The sequence below is a fragment of the Puntigrus tetrazona genome, chromosome 5, assembly GCF_018831695.1.
Source record: "Puntigrus tetrazona isolate hp1 chromosome 5, ASM1883169v1, whole genome shotgun sequence".
Taxonomy (NCBI): domain Eukaryota; kingdom Metazoa; phylum Chordata; class Actinopteri; order Cypriniformes; family Cyprinidae; genus Puntigrus; species Puntigrus tetrazona.
This window is the reverse complement of record NC_056703.1, coordinates 12,457,909-12,481,831: the sequence shown is the minus strand read 5'-3', so window position 1 is coordinate 12,481,831 and position 23,923 is coordinate 12,457,909. Positions and strand designations below refer to the sequence as shown.

The window sequence follows — 23,923 nt, the reverse complement described above, 5'->3', positions numbered from 1 at the left end:
ATTGATTACAGAGACCGTCTCTGCAATTAATAACAAATTGTTCAATCTCATCATTATACATCCCTTTCCCTTGTATTTTTTACTGTTCAGTGCTTTGATACAATCTGTGTTGCTAAAAGGGCAATATAAATAAAAGTGACTGATTGATTGGAAAAACAGACAACCAGACCGGTTTGACCAAGGTAGGAGTCCAGTTTTAGGAGACCAGGTTTACAATGCTTTTTTTCTGGCACTGTGAACAAGGCAGCTTAGTTTTGATTGACAGCGCAAAAAAACTATTTCTACAGAACGAGCATGTGCTTGTCACTGCATTTGAGTTTATTTACCGCAAGCCCAGATGTCCACCGGTTTGCCATATGCTTCCTTCCTCAACACCTCGGGGGACAGGTAACCTGGTGTCCCTGCAAAACCTGTGAAATGCACGGTAAAATGTGACAATGAAAGCATCAGCAATAATCGCAATCAAGTTCTAAAGTGTTTGTGACAAGTCATATGGGCAACTTTCTATATTAATCTACAGGCGTGCGATGTTTACATACCAAACCATGCCTGCTGGTCTCCCTGCACCTCAATGGCCAGTCCAAAGTCGGCCAGTTTCACAGCGGCGTTCTTACACTTGCTGGCCAAGAGCAGATTTTCTGGCTGAGGGGAGAACGAAGACAACATTTCTCCTGCCTTAACGCACAACTTTACAGCCTCAAACACACACTCTCACAGTAACAAACACATTGTTCATGCTGGCGCACACTTCACAACAAAAATATAGTCAGATAGCCATCATATGGTCTTAGCATAAAACCAGCTGATTCTTGAGATATTAGCTGAAGAACTTTCTGAGTGCAGATTGTTTCTAAATGAAGAATGCAGGGGGGGGGGGAAATATATTTGGCTAAACTGGTAAGTGTGTGCGTGCGTGTGTGTGTTTTCCTCCCAACTGACCCAGATTATCTAGCCTCATTATTCTCTGTCACTGATGGATGCTAATAATGTGATATCCCCTCTAGTGCCTCCCAATGCTTCCGCTAGCACACACACGACACAATATTATAAATCACAGTGCTAGCAACACTGATCTATAAAAGCAGCCTAACAAACCAAATACAGAGTCACACACACCTGCACAAGCACTGCAATCTCAAACAGCTTTTCCTGCAATGCAGGGTCTGGTGGATCTAACATTTAATTCCCTCCCTTCCGTATTCATATTGGAGACTGCAGCTAAAACATTTACAACTGACAAAAACATATACACTACCGTTTTAGTTTAAAAATCATCATAATAAAAACATTTTAATGCTCCTACTATGGATTAGGTTGATGAAAAGTGACAATGGAGACATTAGTTTTTGTTACACATTATAAAGTTCTAAAACTATTTTTTATTATAATAAATACTTATAATAAAGGTTTATATTAGAGCTGCACTATTCTGGATAAGTTGAGAATCATCATTTTTTGGTTTTAAATAGCGATCATGATTGCCCTACGATTCTAAACTAAGCAAAATAACGTCACTTACAAGAGGAGGAGACAAATTGTTAATGGTCTCATTCTATTAAAATGTTCAATTAAATTTAATTATTTAAAAAAAAATATATGTAATAATTCAATGATTCACATAAATAGGCTATTATACTTGTTCCAATACTGAATAAATCAGCAGTGTTGAAAAAATCTTCAATGATTTTTATTTATTTTTTTTTTTTACAAAAACAAACATTATTGGTCCAAGATTTAATACGTCATTCATGGCTCGATTCTGAGAGATTTTCTGAAAGCATCGCCATTCATCTGGAATCGAGTTTAGTTTTGAATCTTACACACACTTGAGCCCAAAATAAACATTAAAAAACATTAAAAATTCAAAATGGTTGAAGCAAATTACAAAGGTGTTCACCGTGAGCAATGTTTACATTAATCTTGTGTCATAAAAGCATTCTGAGCTGAGCTGAAATAACATGACTTGGCTGAACGCTCAGGCGCTCTTTAGCACTTTTCTTCGTGAGCATTTGAGTGTGCGAATAAAAACTATAGTAGAGCGCCATTTGCTGTTAAAATCTAATCTTAGATTCGCAATGCATTCAGAATTCAGAATTGATCCATGAATCGATTCTGCATCGATTTATTGACCCAGCCCTATGAATGAAGACGGCATGGGTGTTTGTATCGAGATTGCAATGTTTTAACGATTAATCATGCAGCTCTACATTATATGTACATTTGTTCATGTATAATTAGTTTGCTGCTTTCATTAGAAACAAAGAGCAAATTGACCGTAGAGGTCCTATGAAAACCATCTAGATATTAATACATGCAAGTACGGTTGACACAGGCCAGCTCTGATGCTCCAATTTGGTGGACATCTTCCATACAGCGACCTAACTAAACAGTCGCTAATGAGGTGTTTACATACACATACCTATAGAGCAAATTTGCAAATGTTTCATTTCGCCAAGGGATATTTACTACTTTTCTATATTGTCATCCCGGTTGCATAATGCTCATTATCACCTCACCACCTCATCATTAAAATCTCCTAGATTTGGTCTCCATTCTCAGCAGCACTCATATAGCATAACTAATGCAGAGTGCTTCCCAAAAAAAAAAACAAAAAAAAAAAACATGCTCTCTGCTGAGGGCTGGAAAACCAGCAGCTAATCCCAGCCTTAAAGCTTAGTGGTGGGAGGAATTTTGATGAACAGCACCCTCTGAGAACAAATCTAGGAAAGAAGATCTGCCAAAATCTCTCTCCAACGCTCTTTCGCGAGCATATAACCTCTGCAGTGAAATCCACGACTTGACTTCCTAGCAAAAATCTCATCAGCATAAGCGCAGCTATAAATCAAAGCACATATATATGCACACACTGACAAACACAGCTGGATGCACTGCTTAAATTGGCTCGAGTTGGTTCGGTATACTCGCTTAGGTCAGTAAAATCCAAAAAAGCATGGTCGTTGATAGACGTGTCGTGTGCTATTGTTTCTGTGTGTGCATGTGCGAGATCGCTGCTCTTTTCTGCAGTGGCATTCCTGTCATGCCCACTCAGATTCCCGCTGTGGAAGAGCGCGTGCCCCGGGCGTCCACTCAAAAGGGCACTCCAGTGTGGGCAGACACTGATAGCGTGAAACCAAAGCGCTGGTACTGTCAGAGTAGAGTAAGGAGCTGACCGCAGCAATGCTGTTTTTAGCATTTACCTGGTTTCTTTTTCTGGATATTGCTGCAGTTAAACTCAACCTCGAATCTAAATGGATTAAATGTAGCGATGCACCAAAATGTCAGCAACTGGAAATACTTGAAAAATCTAAAAAGAATGAATTTACAGTTTTGGAAAGCCGAAATCATTGAGTTACCGCTGTAAAGAATGACACATGTTACCATGTTTTATCCACAAAACGTAGAAATCGGCGCAAAAGTATTATGTAAAAGTAAAACACTGAGACATTAATTTAAGCTAAATTCTTTGAAGATCATCTGCTGGAGTCTATATTAGATCTAGATATTGATACATGAAAATAACTATGGTTGCAGTCGTACTAGGGAGGTATTTCAAGCATCATTTGATGATCAAATATTTTACTAAATATTTGAAAAAAAACCCAACAAAAAACAGTAACACTTTAAAATAGGTAACGCTAGTTTCCCTTAAAAAATTCTTAATTTTCTGCTCATTAATGGTTAGTAAGGTAGTTGTTAAGTTTAGGTATTGGGTTCCAGGGATGTATAATAAGGTCACGTAGAATAAGGCATTAATATGTGCTTGATTAGCACTAATAAATTGCTAATATTGTAGTATTATGCATGCTTATAAGCAACTAATAGGTGTAACCATAAAATAAAGTTACCAAAAAAAATACTACTACTACTACTAATAATACCTTTTTGGTTTCAGATAATTTATCAATTTTGAGCTTATAATCTGTTTACATACACCTGTTTTCAGCTACATGACAGCAAATTTTGGTTTTATATTTCTATGGTAATTAAATCAGGTTGAAGCACCAGGTTTATTGTTATACATCTGGATGTAACTTTGCACGACTCAACGAAAACCTGCAGATAAATGTATACTTATATTACACATTACAGATATACAAGACACAAACAAACCACTTATGCATGCATACGAGACAAACAAACAAGACAAGCGAGCAAACCACATTAAAAACAATTTACAAGATAACTATCAACAGATAAACATGCAGCATGCTTTAAGAAGCAGCTTGTCTTCGTCAACAAACAGCAGAGCGTTAACTATTTGAGATTTTTGGCACTTACGTTAACATTCTACGCTAATTTCTGGTCGGTTCACACAATAATCTGATATAAGTATGGCAGGTAGCGAATTGCGGTCTAGAAACAACATTTCCCAGAAGCACACTGCGTTTTAGAGAAGATCAAAGGTCAAAAGGGAGCAGTCAAATGCCACTGCGGTGCGCTCAAACTAACGTCTACACTGACTCTATGTTCAATAAAATCTAGATAAGCATTACATAAATTCATAGTTAATTAAATGCGGTCTATTTTTATTACAGGAACACTTTTGAAGTCCAAAAGGAGACATTTATCTTGATTGCTAAAATCAATGGCGCTCTTCCATTCAGTCCTATTAGCGTCTTCCTACCTGAACTGTCATGAAAGTGAATTTATCACCAGCAGCGACCAAACACAGCATCACACAAACACGTACGCCATGCACTACCACTGTGTGAACTCAGACTGACCTCCCATGCATTCAAAGTGCAATTGAGTCAGTCAAAACGACAAAGTGGTAGGCACTGATTTCTGCATACTAACTTTTAAGTTCACACACTCGCAGCGATGACATCACAACCGTCACTTACCTTCAGGTCTCGGTGCACCACGCCCATTTGATGGCAGTGAAGCACCGCCTCCAGGATCTGCTGGATGCAGTGACTGCATGCAAACAGCAGGGGGCGCATGTTAGTCTGAGCAGCGCTACAGTCCCGTGCACAGGCCAGGGGTGAGGGGTATTTGGGGCAGGTAAAAATGTAAAAGGGAGGGGGCAGGGTATCTATCTCTAGACTCAAGCTTTGCCTCCACGTAGCTAAATATTAGCATATAATAATAACTGGAACATTTTAGCACTAATAGTTATTTCATATAATTCGAATCAATTGCGACATACCTAAAAATGGGTGGAATAGTAAGATCATTTTATGGAGGCAATGCTTTGAGTCTTTTGAGAGTTTATTTTATTTCCTAACGGTAACATATGTAGGTACTATTTTTTTTTTTAATCGTACTTACCCCAAACATTCGAACAACTGTTTTAAGTGTTTCCCTTTCTTTTCCTAAATTTTTATTTTCATGGCTTAAGACATACATAAATAAGCATAATCAGTATAATATCATACATTTAAAGCCGTTTAAAACTGCACTGCAACACTGTAATATTTCATTTACAAAGGCACGCCACTAAGTCCATTTAATCTACATCATTACGGCAGATTCCTATACACTCTGGATTCTGCTAATTGCAGCTCTACTCCTCTCCTCCTCCTCCCTAGGGCAGTAAAAAAAAAAAAAAAAAAAAAAAAAAAAAGGTTTTGGAAATTCAACCTTAAAGTAATTCATACAAAGTAACACAGCTGTGTATCTATGCGGTCTTTCATAAATAGTGTCATGAGTGTGTAATGTGATTTCGCTTTGAATGTGTGTTGAGTAGCGTAGGACAGCAGCAACACGTGCACAAACGCATGTGAGCTGGTTGCCAAGAGACCCCTGCGTTTTGCGATGCACGGGTACAGCCTACACCAAGAATGAAAGACGCTTTCGGTATTTAACAGCCCAAACCCAGATCTGACACGCAAGTGATAACACTTGGAGGAAAGGCGACAGCAATTGGGTAAATCAATTAATGCTGTAAATGGCTCTCTAGGTCAAAGCTATTCCAATTTACAGCATATCCCATGAGTCAAATCATTCGGGGGCTGCTATAGCTGTTCTATAATCACACAGCACATGGAGGGTGAACAGTAAGAGGTTTGCATATTGAAGTGAGAAAGCAGTGTGTGTGTGTGTGAAGGTCATGTGATACGGTGCAACTGTGAATGACATTAACTGTATTGAAATCTTTAAAGTTACAATCTGATTTGCGCTACTGTTTAAAAGGACAAAGAGATTATACTTCAGTAAAAAGCTAATACTTTGATTCATCAAGAACACAATAAGCAGCACAAGCGTTTCTTATTTTTTCAAAAATGATCGCGTGACACAGATGACTATTAATGGCTGCTGAATATACAGCTTTGCCATCACACTAATAAATTGTAAATTGTAACAGAATTCACATAATTGGTGTTTTCATAACGAGGCTTAGTTCAAAAACTATTTTAAAAAATCTGGTTAAGAAATATCTTCCGCAGTAAAATCCGCAGTAGGAATGTTTTTAGCTACAATTCTTAAATTCTTAAGGTATCAAATATATACTTAATATTGTTTCGTGAATCCAGCCACAGACCCACATTTTTAAACTGTAGTATATCATCAAGCATCAATACATAAAGAGGCAGTCATTTCGTTAGAATTAATAATTATGTAAATTTTATGCTGAACAGATCAAAAGCTTTTTAATCTAAATAATGCTAAAATTCTTGTAAGAAGGTGCTACTTTTAGGAAGAAGTGCTAGAGTATGATTTTGCAGTCTGTGCCATTTAAAGAAAAAATGTTTTAAGAATAATACACACAAGATCAATTTAGGCTTAGATTATGACACAGTTAACCTTGTAGTAATTCCAATTAGTATTCATTTGTTATTTTGCAGAATCATATCCCACACGAATTGCACTTGAATTACAATTAAAGTTAAGAATACTGCCTTTACTTTCAATTAGTTCCATTTGAATCGGGAAAAAAAATCTTTTTCCACACATACTAGAGGATGACTGTCACTATACAGAGGCAAAACGGTATAAATGATTATATTTCTATAAAACCAGACATCTATTTAATGCAATCGAGCCAGTTTTAATACAGCACTCCGAGCATTAACATTACTGATAGGGAAGGTGCTGCATAACGTTATAGCTGTGATTATTATTATCTATGTACAGTGCGCACTGCATGAGTTTATTGGCATGTGTGTAAAGTTCTGGCATGGCAGTAAAGTTCAGGGCTGTAAATTAAAGTGCTGCATTTGCTTTCTAAATGCCTCCCATTAAAAGAGCATGGAGCGTGGCATATGGTCACGGCAAATGTAAGACAGACCGTCTCTGAATGAACCCATTTCTCTGAGTGAATCTGTCTGTTTACTCTGCCTTTAAATGTATGAATGCATAGAGGAATAATTAGATATTAAAAGCATGTGCGGTTTTGTGGATTCATCATAGCGTGTGCGTGTGTTTCTTCACACCTCCCCCAGTGTCAGCTGCTGATCATGGCTGGACTGCAGGAGAAGATGCGTGTATGACTGTGTGATTTTGTGTGGATGTGTAGGGATGAGACAGGAAGTGTCACTGTGTTTCGGTACAAAATCTCCACTTCAAAAGAACTGCTGTGGACATGCCATAAAATGTCTAAAAATGTACTGAAACTCACAGTGCTGCTTTCTTTAATATTAGCCTCGCTCCCTGTACTACCGTCACTAAATATTACATTATTTGACTCTCTTCTCAAACCCTTCATGAGATAGAGAGCAACTTTAACTTTTTCAAGAATGTAATTCCAACGTAATTATACATTTATTCATTTACTGAGTAATTTAATTAAGTATGTTTGCTTTTGGTTAGGATTAAGAGTTTGGCTAAGGGTTGCTTGCATGTAATTATGCATAATTTATTGTTTTTATAATAGTAAGTACATGTAACATCCTATACTTCAAAGTAAGTGAATGACAGTTCATAACACTGTTGAAAATATTACTTAAACTAACAAAACAAGAGGAAATCTCCTTTGACAAGCATGTTGACTATGAGATCCCGATTCCAGAAACATGGAATGTACAGTAAAATGCGGAAAACTGTAATAAATAAATCAAAAGTAGAGCAGCACATAATATGTGCTAGTGTCTGTGAATATTAAACTGCAACAGACTGCTATTGAAATTAATTCTGCATGTGCTTTTGTTAATAATAATTTGTTACTAATTTATGAGGATGGTCCACATGAACTTCATCCCCAGAGCTGCTCTGTGAGCTCATTCCCTGAGTATTACATTAATTCATTTGATAAAAAAATATACAGATACACACAGGAAGTCAGAGGTCTACATTATAACCTGTCAAAATAAAAGCTTGTCTCGACTTTTAAAAATTGTGACATTATGAAATATATTACTATTGTAGGTATTGTAAGTAAAAAAGATGTTTGTTAAACGTAATTTTTATGGAATATTGTGCAATATCACACAAATTTATCGCATTTCTGATACAGAAAACATGCTGCATAATGAGCACTCTAACATACAGGAATGTTTATACAAATAACTGTTGCAATCTAACCATACATATTCATTAAATTATATAATAAACACAGTTAATAAACCTTTTTATTACTTTAAACGCTCTCATGTCATAGCAAACCTGTTTGGCCAACAACAAACAGTTGTAACAACATGAGGATGACTAAAAGAATTGAACTGTGACTTTAAAGGAACACTCCACCTTTTTGAAAATAGGCTCATTCTCCAACTCCACCAGAGTTAATAAGTTGAGTTTTACCAACTTATTAACTGTTGGTCTGGTGTGGCTGTTTTTGGCCGCTGTGTGATTTTACAGCACCTGCTGCGGCCATGATAAACAAGTTACTTCTGGTCTAATCCGATCCAATAATCTATGCTAAGCTATGCTAAGTGTTATCGGCAGACACAGAGTTTGGCTGAATGGATTTCAAAAACGATAAAACTCAACTTTTTAACTTTGGGGGAGTAAGAGAATGAGCCTATTTCCAAAAAAAAGTGGAGTGTTCCTTTAAACAATTGTAATATAAAGTAAAAACTAATAACTAGACACCTCACAAGCAAAAAGACCCATAACACCTTGAGAGTTCTGATCATCTGAACAACGGCGTCAAGCTAAAAATCAAGCACAGGTAGTAAGGATTCTGAATTTTAGGACGGCAGTCAATGGATTAGGGGAAGCCCATGATGCCATACACACACACACACACACACACACAGACAGATAGACAGACAGGCTACAGACACACAGACAGGAGCAAGCAGGAGCAAACAGACAGGCCACAGACAGGCAGTGTGTGAGCTACATACTGACCTTCAGGTCCCTGTGCACTATGTCATGTTGGTGAATATGATGGACACTGTCTAGAATCTGATGGATACAGTGACTGTGAAGACAAAACGGAAGAAAAGAAAAAGAAGAGGGGGAGGGAGAGAGGGAGGGAGTGAGGATGGGGGGAGATGTGAGGATGGATCCAGTGAAATCAAACGATTGACGGAGTGATGGCAGTGCAGTGGATGAAAGGAGCAAAGATGATAGAGGAAACAAAGTGACGGGTTGGATTGATACAGAGATGGGAGGAGTGATAAAGACAGTGAGGGAGGAGAGAGAAGGATTAAAAGGAGAGAGGGAAGTGAATGGTGGAAGTGAAGAGACAGAACCATTTAGACATAAAACACAGCACTGTCAACAAGAACAACATCAGAGAGAGAAGGAAAGAGAGAGTAGGTGAGGAGACACAGGTGTAGTGTGTGTGTGTGTGTGTGTAAATCTGAAAATAAATGCTGCTGTGATGTGGGGAGATTTACTATATACATGCACTGTATCTTTGAACGGTGTAATCTGTCACACGCACACACACAATTATTTATAACAACGTTGTGCTTTATGGTTCAAAAGATGTTTTTGAAGTAAGTGTTAAATGCTCACCAAGACTGCATTTAAAAAGTATTTTATAGTAATATTCTTAGAATTGAAAACAAGTATATTCTTTTCATAAATATATTTAAAAATAATTTATTTTCAGCATTGTTACTCTAGTCTTGAGTGTAACATGATCCTTCAGAAATCAAAAATATCCTGATATTTCTCAAGAAACCGTTTTTTGGAAATGCTAATATTTTTGGAAACGTTGATTCTTTGATGAATAAAAATGAATGCCATTTATTTGAAATAGAAACCTTTTGCAATATTAAAAATGCCTTTACTGTCAACCGCTTAATAAAAGTATTAATAAAAAAATAAATAACACTAAATCTTAAAAATGACGTGAGTGACAAAATGCATACTAAACATCTAACACGTACTCTAGTAGATTTCACCATTTTGAGGCAAAACTGAGACAGAACTATTTCCTAACCTGACCCAATATGCCACATTTTCAGTGCATACTGCATTGTGTCCACACTGAATACAAATCTGCTACATGATATGATATTAATGGATGGTTATGATAGGATTTTAGAGCAGTGAGATTTCACAGTGGGCAGGGTTAACCAGCACGAAGCTACAGAAATAGAAATTAATCAACAGAATGACCTTCCACACGTCACCTGTCAATCACATATCTTCATAGTCAGAGATTTCATCAATTATTCCTTTAACATTTTATTTTAGACATCAAATACTTTTCCAAACCTCAAAGCCGTGCACCTGTTCCAAAATTCTTAACACACAAAAAAATACGAGATCGACAAACATTAAATGATAGATGATTAGTGAATAGCTTTTCGCTGATTTAAATTGCTAAAGCTTGGGCCCGTTTCCGTTCACAACAGCGTCATACCCTGCTTCTGTCACGCGTCCAACAAGAGCCACAACACAGCGGAGTAGGTATCACTGACACCATCACACGCAGAACGAGAGAGCTAAAATATCTGAATAAAAGAGAGAAGGCAGACAGAAAGAGAGAGAGAGAGAGAGAGAGAGAGAGAGAGAGAGAGAGAGAGAGAGAGAGAGAGACAGGTGGAGAATGGAGGAGGGGAGAAAGATGAAGCCCTAATTACGTGTGTTAATTGGAGCCCTAGTTTCTCCCTCTCTCTGAGGAGGCAGGGGGCAGCGCACGGCTGCAGGGCTTCACAAGAAGAGGGACATTTAGAGTGAAAGAGAGAACAACAGAGATGGAGAGGAGGGGAAGAGAGAGAGAACGAGTGACAGACAGCAGGTGGCTAGAAGCAGGTCAGCAGGAGACGAGCACAAGAGAAGAAGCCGAGTTTCCTTGCATCTATTCCTACAAAAGCACGCCACAAGTCACGCTTAAACTTTATTAAGACGTCTAGAAAGCAATTTTGAGGATTCACTTTTAACTAATATTGTTAATATACACTTCTAGCTGATAGAGTTAAAAAACAATATTATTAGAACGACTAACAATTAAAAAATTCATATTAATATTTAATACTGTTGTGTGTAAAATGCAAGTTGCATTTAAGTTGTATGAACCGCTTTTATAATGCATTGCACACTAAGGCGTTAAGCCGAGTGTTGCCGAAATGTCACACTCACATATGTGCTGCGATGACCTGCACTCTATTTATCTAGGAAATGAATACCAGCGCTTGTTACAAACATAGTTATTGGTTTATAATGCCATCTCAAGAGGCCAACGACTGCTTCACGTATACCTGTAATAAGAGCCCCTTTGCAATACACTGCATGTAATTGCAGTAATTACAGTGTAAAAGCATAGTGCAAGAGTACGACAGGAGCTTTAAGCAGACGCTCAGCTAAAGTGTAATGTCGTAACTAACAGCTGGGTCAAGAGAACAAGAGCACATTGCTCAACTTTAATCATGTTGAGGAACCAAGACGGTGAGTACAAAACCTCAATAAATGAACGGCAATTTAAAATTGTGTGTTTATGTTGACGCTACTGCTCACAATTTTGGGTTTGGTTAATTTAGGAAATTAATACTTTTATTAGCAGGGATGCTTAAACAGAAAAAAAACATTAAAAATGACAAGATCTCACACTAGCGCAAAGGTTGCTTTAAATTACTACTTGTTTTCAAAGAATCTTGTAACAAGTGTATTGCTTTCACCAAAATACTAAGCAGCAAAACTGTTTTCAACACTGACATTAATAAGAATCATTTCTGAAAGATCACGTGACTCTGAAGGCTGGAGTAATGAAGCTGAAAATGCAGCTTTGGTATCATAGAAATAAATTGCACTTTTAAAAGCAACTAAAAATGAACTTTTTTTACTGTATTGAATTCTATATTATATTATTATTCCTGTAATGTTATTGTAATTTTTACATTAAGCGAATGCAGCCTTGGAGAGACACACAAACACACAAACATTTACCTTTTATAAATTATTGTTTACTACTGTTAGATATGTACTGACAATATATAAACTGCTTATTACTTCAGTCAAATGACACACATAAGCTTACCTAAAAGAAAAAAAATAGGTTAAATGTCAAGGGCAAAATCGTGGCAGTTTGTGGACCGTCTCATCTCTAACATTCAGTTAGCAGACCAGACCTTTGACTAAACCACACCCCTTCACACGAAAAATACCACGGAACAAGCACCGGGTCAAAAAACCCACAAGAGACGGTCAAAGCGAACACGGCTCACACACCCACAGGAAGTCTGTGTTTTATTATGTCGAGCTGCATATACGAGCTGAGCCGCAGAGGTGATAACGTTCAGGACTTGCATACTGTAAACCCTGGTAACAAGCACACACTCGCACAAAGTGGAAAGGGCTCTGTTCAGGACGGCCAAAATAATTACCTGTCTGTGTCTCTGTGTGTGTGTGTGTGTGTGTGTGTGTGTGTGTATGAGAGGGAAAGAGACATAATGCATGATAAAAGGACAGATAGATCAGTGGAAAAAACAAAGACGTATACATAGAGACCAAAGACACAATTGTACATCGTTACACAAAGCCCCTAAACTTGCATACGGTTCATTTCCTCAAACAATCTTAGTGTCCGGTTCTGTCGCGGAACCTTTTCAAGCCACGTTTCACTCTAGAGTGTGTGACGGGGGAAGTGTGAGATTTGCGAGTCGCACTGTAGGAGATGCTATTTCGAATAGCATCTCCAAACGCGAAACAAACTCACAGTGAACGCGTATGTGATAGTGACGGGTGCAACAAGCTAGGGCCAATGAGAGAGGAGAAGAAAGGGCAGAAGAAAGGCACAGAGAAACGTTAAACAGTAGGAACAGCATTCTTACCTGGCATCTGCTTCGCTGTAGTACTCTCTGGCTACAATGTCTTCAAACAGTTCACCTCCAGTCACCCTAAAACACAGGAAGTTCAGCCTGGCTATTTGCTAATTCAAACCGAATTCCTGTTCTAGTGCAAGTCCCTTTCCGAAAAGCTCAGTTTCCATGGAGACGAGAATCTAATGTAAAAAAAAAAAAATTATTCTCTGGAAAGCAAGAGCTGTGAAAACGGAGGGGAAGGTTTTGAAGATGGCATGTTTTTGGGGAGGCACTGAATGTTTTTGGTTATCGCCCATCTGATAGCAATGCATACGAAATATAATCAACACGTATTAGTTTTCAATAATTAAAGTTCTTAAAGGGATGGTTTGTGAAATATAAAAAAAAAAAAAAAAAACATTACATGGCTTTTGAAGACTCAGCACAGCAGAAAATAAAATTAAAAATCATTAAAAATACAGTATCAATTTAAATAAATCTGAAATTAACTTGAAATTAAATGTTATAAAGATGTCTATAAAAATTTAAATAAGTAAAAAAAATACTAAAACTAAAATTAAATAGAAAACTGAGAATAAAAAAAGCTCATTTAAAATAATAGTAAATAGTACAACAGCATAAAAAATGTTCACTTTAATCAGAAAACAGCTATCTGCATCTGTCATCTTGATTATTTCATATATACAGTATAAAGATTCAAAAATCATAATTATAATGTGATGCTTGTTCAAGCAATTTTGGCCGGAATAAAATGTATGTGTCGGTCAATTTTATTGCATAAAAGTATGAGCTTTATTATATCAAGTTCAATAAAATGAAGAAGAAAGGAAACAGGTTTTAGGTGTAGAATTGACACTGTATGAGCATATTTTATCTTGCTTGTGCGGTCAAATTTAGTTTTGCTATGCATGCCTGTCACTGCACAAACGGGCAAATCTGATCTCTTGTCTTCATCACCTTCGCACAAAACTATATTATAAAATTAACAATTAGCAAATACAACCTGAATGCAACATTAATCCCTTTGCATTTATACAGTGTTTATTTTTATCTGTTTAAAAGTGCAGAAAATCACAACGCAGATAAAAGGCTTCAGAGGCACATACTGAAGCATGTGAAGAATGAATCATTGTAAGCTATACTGTTCCTCACGCCAAAGCTAAATTGATGACAAGAAACAGAGGAACATTCTGACATGAAGTACACTGACACTTACAAATCAAACAGTAGGTAGTGGAAGCCCTCCTCTGATATACTGTCATGCAGACGAACTAAAACAAAAACAGAGAATTGAGATTAGATTTTACTATGAAGTAGGGAGAAAAATCACACCACACACACCTGAGCTAAAAGTATGAGAATAAACGACTGTCAACAATTAACTCAGAGTTTTAATGCTTAAAATAGATTATTCCTACTGATATATTATTTCAGATTATAATGGGTGGAGGTAAATAGCTCACCGATATTGGGGTGTTTCAGCAGACGACAGATTCGAGCTTCTCGTTCCAGCTTCTGATGGTCTGAGGGTCAAACACAGAAAGTGTTAAGAGTACAAATGATAAAACGCTGAATGGCGTGATATAAGCTACAAAAAAACAAAACAAAGAAAAAACAGCTCAACATTAAAGATGGATATGCTGTCCAATATTGATAAGTCTTCTTTTATACAAACAGAGTAAAATAATAAAACATTAAATCAGTAATTGCAAATTATATATTCCATCTCAATTTAGGAAGCCATTACGTTGGTCGTAGCTCCAGTATAGAATTACAGGCCTTATTTCCTTTGCCAAATCAAACCAGATTCACCATTATGGCTTTTAATTATATCCGCTATCATTATTTGTATTTTCGTTTTTTCAAGAGCTGATCATTTGGCACAAAAACAGGGGAGGTAGCAATCACAAACCGTGAGCTTGTGACAGTTGCACTAAATCAACGTCCTCGATCTCATTCTGTCCAAATAAAAGATACAGTGCGGCTCAGAATTGACATTGTTTAGATGTTTACTTTTACTCCAGATTAGAACTAAGGTTCAGATAGTAAAAACCATATTAATTTTTTTTATCTAATTTTCTTCTGAATAGTCATCACAGCCCTTTATGTATACGTTTCATATCGCCCTATATATATATATATGTGTGTGTGTGTGTGTGTGTGTGTGTGTGTGTGTGTGTGTGTGTGTGTGTGTGTGTGTGTGTGTGTTAGGGCAATATGAAACGTGTCTTAAGCTTATGATTCATGCTCTAGAAGGGCATCTAATGACATCAACGACAGATACAGCTGAAGGTGACATCGATTTAAGAAGACGGAACAAAATTAAATCAGCACAACTGGAAGTTCAGCAGATGCGAGTAGTTTTACTACATTCACCTAATGTAGCTGCAAAAAAATAAAAAATAATAATAATAATAATAAATGCTGGAAAGCTGCAACACTGAACAGTTAGGTTTGCGTAACATATTTATATATTAAATACATTTATATATAATATCAAATATGAGAAAATAAATATATAAATGTATTTACATGTAAATACTTTCAAAATATATACTGCATGTGTGGGTTTTAATATATAAATAATAAATAAACATTATGTAATGATGCAATTCGTATTTGGAAGCAACTAATCTCCATTAATGAAAGCAAACCCATAAACTGCCATTTGACCTGTTAAGCAATGTTTATATCAGCTGACACTCAAGGTCACTAAAACATATAGTGGTGTCCCATGTAAAGAGAGAATTTTTCAAAAGTTGTTCTTTTTCCATTTCATTACGTCCCACCTTTACCTGTTGTTCAATATTTTATTGTCCCTATTCTCAGCCTTGCCATATTTTAAGATTTAATGGCTTGGCACTGCCTCGTCTTACTCCTACTAACCCCTAACACAGAGACAGGCTCCTTGATTGGCTGTTGGCAGGGTCTGGAATCCCGCCCCTTTGTCTGTCGCTGACGCTGAGGTGCGTTGACCTTAAGCTCAGCTGCTGGGCATTCTCTGAGTTATACACATACTACTGAAGCTGTCGCAACATTAGAGCGCCAACGCTGTCAACCCAGCTATGAAGCTCCGCTCTAGCTAATGAGTTCCCTGCAGAAGCTGTCGCCATATACCACATTTAAATAACACTTCATTTTCAAGACACAATATCGGTTTCAAGCCGAAAACCATGCATTGTTAGTTAAAGGTTTTGGTGGTTTATGGCTGTAATAAAACTAGACATTTTCACAATGAACAAAATGTATTGGTCATGAAATAGAAATTCACCCTGTTTTCTAAACGCACAGTATTGAGTCATTGAGCCTGCTTCAATATCTGTCATTACTTGCATTGCAATTTTTAATACACGTTTGTAAGACACTTTTTTTACATGAAAAAAAAATTGAACAGGGCACAACAGATGTACTTTTTAAATAACAGGAGGAATATCCTCAAAACAAAACAAAACAAAACAAAAAAAACTAAAATCACAGCATCTATCCGAATTCATAATTACAGGATATACTAATGATGTTTGAAAGGGAAAAATTGTAAAGACTCAACTATTTCTAAAATGAATGCGCACGTAACATGCAAAAAGCATAAAAGCAGAACGTTATTAGTGCAAAAATCCAGATCTACTAATCAATGGTCGGATGACTATGATTTCAGTGATGCAGAAACACAGAGGAATCGTGGAATTCCTTAAAAATATATTTAGTAGATTTTGTCTTAAAAACATTACACTTAAATCTAATTGTGTTTAATTACACTTAAGTCTAATTGTGACGTGAACTAGTGACTGTCAATATTAAGCCTCAAAAAACTATTTAAATATGAATCCTGTATGGCTGTGAGATGAATAGGGCAGACGCATAATGAAGTGTGCGTGAGGTCTGCCGTCTCACTTAATGATGACTTGAATAAATCAAATAACACACATTAACAACATTTCCAAAACTGCTTTGAGAGCAATTTACCATTTCATTCGAGTAAAACTAGTGTCGTATCATGCAATATAACACTATAATATATATCATCAAATTCAATAATGAATTATTTTCACAGAAAATTTAAAGTGTTTAAACTTGTCATTAAACATTGCTTACACTCTATTCTCCAATTTGATACTGTTAAATGCTTTGAGACAACCTGTATTGTTACAAATGTATTACTGTTTATTTTTAATTATATTATATTTTTGTTATAATCACAGTATACTGCATTTAAATTATATGTCAAAACACATGCTAAAACTGGTAACAGTAAAACCTAAGATAGGGCCCCTAAGATATTTATTTTTTAATAAATATTTTATAAGTTAATATTTTTGTTAAACTGTATAGGTTTCATGGGTGGAACTAATGAAACTTTCTTTTTGATTAATACTCTGAAAGAAAAAAGAATCCAGAGAAGTTGAAACAAAATGAATCTAGAACATTTAAATTGGGGGCAAAAAAAATATGGGGGAAAATAAACAGTGTTGGTCAAGTAGGGCCCTATGAAATCTATGACGCATAGCTAATGGGTTACTATAAATCATGTCTCATGAACTTATTTGTGCATTTTGCCAGGGTCATGACCATCTCTCTGGGTCAGATGAGAGTCCCGTGCTCCAGGCATGTAACTATGCTTGTTCTCTGCCTCTCTTTTACACACACATACACACACACACACACACACACACACACACACACACACACACACACACACAGCTGCCAAGTGCCAAAGGTGCCTTCACTGTCAGCCCTCTCTTTATGTGTCTTTCTCTTAAACAGTCATTCATGATGATTCCTTCGCTCGCTCGCGCTCTCTCTCTCTCTCTCTCTCTCTCTCTCTCTTTCCCTTTCTGTATATCTAGGTCACATTCCCTCTCTCATGCCCACCCTCCTTCTAACCCCTTGACAGATCATATTGTTTCTCTCTCCTCAGAGTAACTCTCAGCCTAAAGACAGTCGCTCCTAATCTACACTACCCACCGCAAAGCTAAATTTTGTTAAATAAAATTCAATTTGAACACTGTAAACATGCATTATCCTATACTCGCTTTCAGTGACAAAATGGCACAACAACACCAGGCTACAATAACAGAAAAAGGCTAGGGTAAAGCTCGTGAAACCCAAGATTGTGTCAACTGAAATAATTTTTTTTTTTTTAAATCACCAATACAGCACGAGAGAATGATCTTTGAAGGATCATGCGACACTGAAGACTGGAGTAATGGCTACTGAAATTTAGATTTTGGTGAGCACAAAAGAATTCAAAAGCATTGAAAATGAGCAAATTAACTTTTTCGGATAATAGTGTATATGAATTCATGTCAAAGTGTACAAAAAAAGCAGATAACACGAGAAAATAAGACTTGAATATAATCTTGACAGGTTTTATAATGGCCGGTCTTGTCTGCATCAAGGTGGTTAACAACTAAAAGTCTAATCTTATTATATTCTACATTCCCAACCTTAATTTGATTTCCTCTGACCATGCAATCAGAAAGCAACGTGTCTCTCCGCACGGCTGTATTTAGAGGGCTGTCGGGCCTATTTTAAAATGGTTTTCAGTGCCTGTGGAATCAAGTACATGTCAAATGCTTGTTCTCCGCATTACACATTCTCACCACAATGACCACAGCCGAAGGGACGTGATGAGGATGACACTTTGGCAAAGCAACTGCTGGCTTCAAGTTTCAAGAGGGAGGACAGAAGGGCATAAAAAGATTTACACCCCTCAACAGCGGGATGCCGTAAAACCTGAAAATCTCTTTCTGCCATTTCATTGGTGCAGTTTCTGTCTTATTGCCATGCTGCAATAAGATGGTGTCTTATCTGCCATTGGCGCTGACAGTAACCATGGAAGCAGATTTAAATATAGTTATCAGCGTGTTGTGAAACTTTGAATGTTCTGTTATTGAATTTCTGAGCATTTACAAGGGACCTGGAAATGGTTTCATGGTATCCTTTGATTTACAGTAAATACTACAGTATATGAAAAATGTGATTCTTCAGTACCATACTACATATAAACTTACCATGTGTTGTTGATTTTGTCAGCCTTTTTTATTATAGTCTTATTAAATTATTCTTGAGATATTATCATGTCGAGTCATTTTAGTCAGGTTTTAGTCAATAAAATCTTTTCATCATGCTGCATAATGGTTAAAAATAACTATTGATAAAAAAATATGTTTGCATTTGAGAAATGTATGGTTGCATTTCAGTTATTGTAATTTCACCAATTTAGCGCAATTCAACAGAATGTCTATATAAATTCATATTAAAGGCTTATGTACTATCTTTATACATTTTGAAAACTGGCAAAATAAATAAATAAAAATAATAATAATGGTAAATAATTCCAATAATTCTAAATTAAATGCAAGCACAATCATAATATTGTCAAGATCTAATGACAGGACACATGCTGACTGAACGAAACTCGTCTTGAACATGGAGATCGCTAAACTCCAGCTTACTTGTATGTTTTCAGGGCTTTGTGGGGGAGTGTGTGCTCAGTTGACAGAATGCAAGATTTAAGCAAAATGTATCCTTTTAAAAGAGAAGCTCTGGTTTGATGATTTGAAATCTTGATATTTGGCAACCACACACACAAACGTTCACATAGTAGAGATGTGTACAGAAGTCCAGTTATATTTTGTCTCCTTTTTTTTACACTAAATTAATGACTGATTATGGTAAAGTTTTTATTTTTAAAATTAATTATAGCTTTGTCTTTTATCGTCAGCAATACTATATGTTGATACAGTCACGGTCGTCCTGTATTGAGCTTGTCAACACTAGTATCATGCTATTACCGTCTACCATCTATGCCCATAGTGAACTTAGAATGTACAGTATGTAAGACTGGTTTCAACTAGTGGGTGAAATGAGTACTGCAAAAATTAAGGCATTCCACCCCGGAACGCTCATTTCAGAGTAGAATTACTGCCTCTAGAATTATTTTTTTTTAAATATCTACAATAATATTATGTTATTTTTGGACTTTAGACGTGTTAAATATTTACATAAATCACCTTTAATAAACGTTTTTAGACTTGTGCACATAATTTTTTTTTTCAAGTTAACAAATTATCTTCCATTACTTCTGCAACTTTAAATGACCGTGTTCCACATGTGCACGTTGTGTGTTAGGTGTAAAATTGTTCCTATAATTAAAACCCCTTAATTATACTGTTTCAAAAAAAAACTGTTTCAGAGCATTTCCAGGATATAACTAACCTCTCGCGGAGAGTTTTTTGGTGTTGATGATTTTGGCGGCATATTCTTGGCCCGTGCTCAACTTCACACATCGTCGCACCACTGAAAACGCTCCCCTGAGAAAAAAAACCCCACAAAATAATTGACTTCATGACAGTACAATAGCAACATAGCCACAATAGTTCCACATTGACATTGAAGTATCTGTTTTAAAATTAAAATGAATATTCAAAACACCAAACAGACTGCCTCAAACCCTAGCAGCGTGTTTGGTGTTTGTTTTTTACATTTCAAGAGAGAATCAACATAAGCAAAGAGAGTAAGATAATGGCCCTCTAATGTTAAACACAGCAGATTATTTATTTAATCCAAAGGTCCCTACATCACACTCTTTTACAGCAGCGGTGGTTTGACTGTGAAGGCTGATGCCACTAAAAAGAGAGCTAATTTTGGAGGCCTGTATTAATAAATTATACTCAACTGGGTTTGTGTTATATGAATAAAACAGTAGAGTTTTTAATAGGTTTAATAGGCTTTCACAACTTATGAGTCAAAAAACCATGTGGCAAGAAAGACGTCAACATCTTTGCATAATCTGCATTTACCAAATAATGTAAACGTGTAGATGAGGTTTGATTGTTTTTACACTCATGTTACATTGACATACATGGGTTGTGTTAAAATAGGCAGTAGTGCACAAATAAGCTGAACCTCTAGAATTGGTAAGGAATAAATCTAATTGCATTTTTTATGAAAATAACTGTGATTTCAATATTAATAACAATAATAAATTAATAAAGGATTTATAAGGAATAAGTCAAATCGCATTTTATGATAAAATGATTCTAATTTTAATAAGAATACAAAATAGATTCAAATGTTAATAATACTACAACATTACAACAGTAATATTTCCACAAATATTACTTACTATTTTAACTTAGCAAAAAAGTTAGTAGTAGACTAGTAGTAAAAAAAAATTTAATTAAATGAGAAATATTAATATTATATATATAACAGTATAGGTAAAATCTAGTATTTAAGAAAAATACATTTATTTACAGTACTAATATTTAATGTTTTGATTTGCCTCAAGCTTTAATTTTCACCATAAAACTCCAGGGAGCCATTAAAGCTTGCAGAGCTGCTGAGATGGAGCAGAATATGTTGTGAACCAAGCCACTCTGAGACACTGAAAACACTGGATCATGGGCTGAGAGTGTAAATGAACACAGTGCTGCCACAGTGCTGGACTTTCTTAAAACATCCCTGCTCCGAAGTGTTGACAATTCATTTGTGGCACCAAAAAAATACCAACAAAAAACCACTGCCAATCACGTCAGGGGTCATCTCTAGGCAGTATTTAACTAAACACAGTCACCCGTAAGTGCTCTTCAATAGGGCCTGTTTTTGTCAGGCCAGTTAAAGGCCTTAGTGTCTATTAAAGTGATTTATAATAACTGTGTGTGTGACATGAAGACTCCAGCTCCTCCTCAACAACCGCCTCTCCCTGCATTACTGAGACGACTAGAGCTACTGGGTAAAAGAGACACACAGGTCACATGCAGTTCTCGACTACAATGTGCTGTCAGAGGTCATACGCAATAATATCTGCATATTTCTGCTTGTTTGAGCAGCAATGTGCAAACTGTATGTTTTCTGCTAAAACTCAGGCCTGAGGGGTGATGAGACTCCTGCCCTGCTGCCCCTTCAGATCCGTGAAAGCATCGCTGTGTTTTTCTCACACAAATCCTTACTGTTCAATTCCTTTTCTAGAATTTGCATAACCTCCACATTCAATTCCAGTTCTAAAAAAAACAAACTAAAGAGATGGTCAAATCCAGACAGCTATGCACTTACATGCATATAAAGAACTGACTATCCATACTCAGATGAATATATCTGCACATAAATGATGCGTCTCATAGGTATTATTTGATGGTTCTTACAAAGAACTCATTTTGGGAAATAATTTTTTTTTTTAATTTAAAAAATAAATTGTATGCATGATAATTAAGAATGTCCTTTTCGTGAAAGACTCCTTTACGCAAGTCGCTTTTTTCCCCCAAACAGTTCGTTTCAATGAACCGATTCAAAATGACAATTCGATGATTCCCTTAGGCCATGACAGCTTGACATATTAGGAGCTTAAAAACGTTTAACTCATAGTCATATCTCAGCACTTCCTAAAATCAAAATGTCTCACCTCTTGAAAGTTACTTCCATGAATTTGCGATCCTAAAAAAATCTATTTTATTTACACCTCTTGGCTGAAAACGTTTATACACTTTTTAATCAAAAGGAATTTTCGAATCTGTAAACCTGTAATACAGCCAAGATGCAAGCATTACATCTTATACTGAAACAAAGTTCTCCACAAACGTCAAATATTCTATCGGTTTAATCTGAGAGGCTCTCGGACCGATTCAGACAGATTCGTGAACAAATAATTCAGAAGGGTTGAGTGAACCGAATCAACCGAGTCCTTCAAAGAATCCGAATCGACGATTAGTTCGCGTTTCGGACTTCGCTGTATCACGCGTGACCCTGGACCACAAAGCCAGTCCTAAGCAGAACGGGTATATTTGTAGAAAGAGATAAAAATACATTGCATGGGTAATTAAAGATTTTTCATTTATGCCAAAAAAAATGATTAGGATATTAACTAAAGATCGTTTTCCATGAATATATTTTGGAAATTTCCTAACAGTCAATATATCCAAACTTAAAAACTTCACTTTAGGCAAACGCAAAGGCGATTTTCTGAATATCTGAATGTTTTGCCCCCCTCAGATAGTAGACTTTCAAATTATTGTATTGTCCTAACGAACCACAGCTCAACGGAAAGCTTATTTATTCAGCTTTCAGGTAAATGCAAGCATCTCAACTTCCAAAAACTGACTCATGTGATTGGTTTTGTGGACCAGGGTCAAATATAGTCTATATGCCGTACATGTAACGTTAGTGCAGATAAAGCACGGTGTCGTTGAATATGTGGAAATGTCAAACGCAACCCCAGTGCACACTACATTCTGCACTTGCATGTTTACTTTTACATCCGAGCACGAAGAACGGCTTAAGGGGCGTTGCACTAGTCGATATTTGTTGCATCTGCGGTAAGTGGGTTGTTTTAAAATCATGTTAGCGGGACTGAGCGCTGGTCAGCGGATCTTGGCAGGACTTGAGCGTGTCTATCTCCTCCCTCAGTGACAGCAAGCTTATCGGGGCACCACCACACCTCGCGTCTGCTGTCAGTTCACTTCCCCTGCCCAAATATCATCATGCGACCATCGTGCAATCTCCATATAGGACATTTCCACACATGCACAACCGACAACCTCGCGAAACTCACTTGCCCAGCTCCTCGTACAGCTGATATTCGTCCGTGAAGCGCGTACATGTAGTCGTGGCCATGTCTTCCCGTCTCGGACTCGGACACGCTTCTTCAAGAATTAAAAATCGTCCTCAAATCGGCGAGCTACGGCGTCCTGGATATTCACCTCGATTTTGCGCTCAAAAAAAGCCTGATATGTCTTGAAATGACAGGTTAATGGTTGAGTAGGGCAGCGTGTATGCTGACGGCGGGCGTCCTCACCCCCGCGCTGTGCTCCAATCGCCTGCCT

General features: G+C 36.7%; 1 protein-coding gene across 46 annotated transcripts in view; it reads right to left on the bottom strand.

Moving 5' to 3' along the window:
- The window catches only part of camk2b1 (calcium/calmodulin-dependent protein kinase (CaM kinase) II beta 1), a 52,098-nt gene extending 28,177 nt beyond the window's left edge, over nt 1–23,921 (bottom strand). For 38 of the 46 annotated variants that reach the window (XM_043239998.1, XM_043240007.1, XM_043240025.1 and 35 more), the window contains exons 1-8: nt 23,653–23,921; nt 20,322–20,416; nt 14,567–14,626; nt 14,320–14,374; nt 13,113–13,178; nt 4,845–4,917; nt 540–642; nt 327–410 (exon numbers count right to left, since the gene is read on the bottom strand). In XM_043239998.1, the coding sequence (XP_043095933.1) occupies nt 327–410; nt 540–642; nt 4,845–4,917; nt 13,113–13,178; nt 14,320–14,374; nt 14,567–14,626; nt 20,322–20,416; nt 23,653–23,714 (598 nt within the window). In that variant the 5' untranslated portion in view covers nt 23,715–23,921. Of the gene's footprint in view, nt 1–326; nt 411–539; nt 643–4,844; nt 4,918–9,234; nt 9,308–13,112; nt 13,179–14,319; nt 14,375–14,566; nt 14,627–20,321; nt 20,417–23,652 lie in introns of all 46 variants that reach the window. The other 8 variants (XM_043239999.1, XM_043240044.1, XM_043240046.1 and 5 more) reach the window with 1 other exon arrangement.
- Between the last annotated feature and the right edge of the window lie 2 nt (nt 23,922–23,923).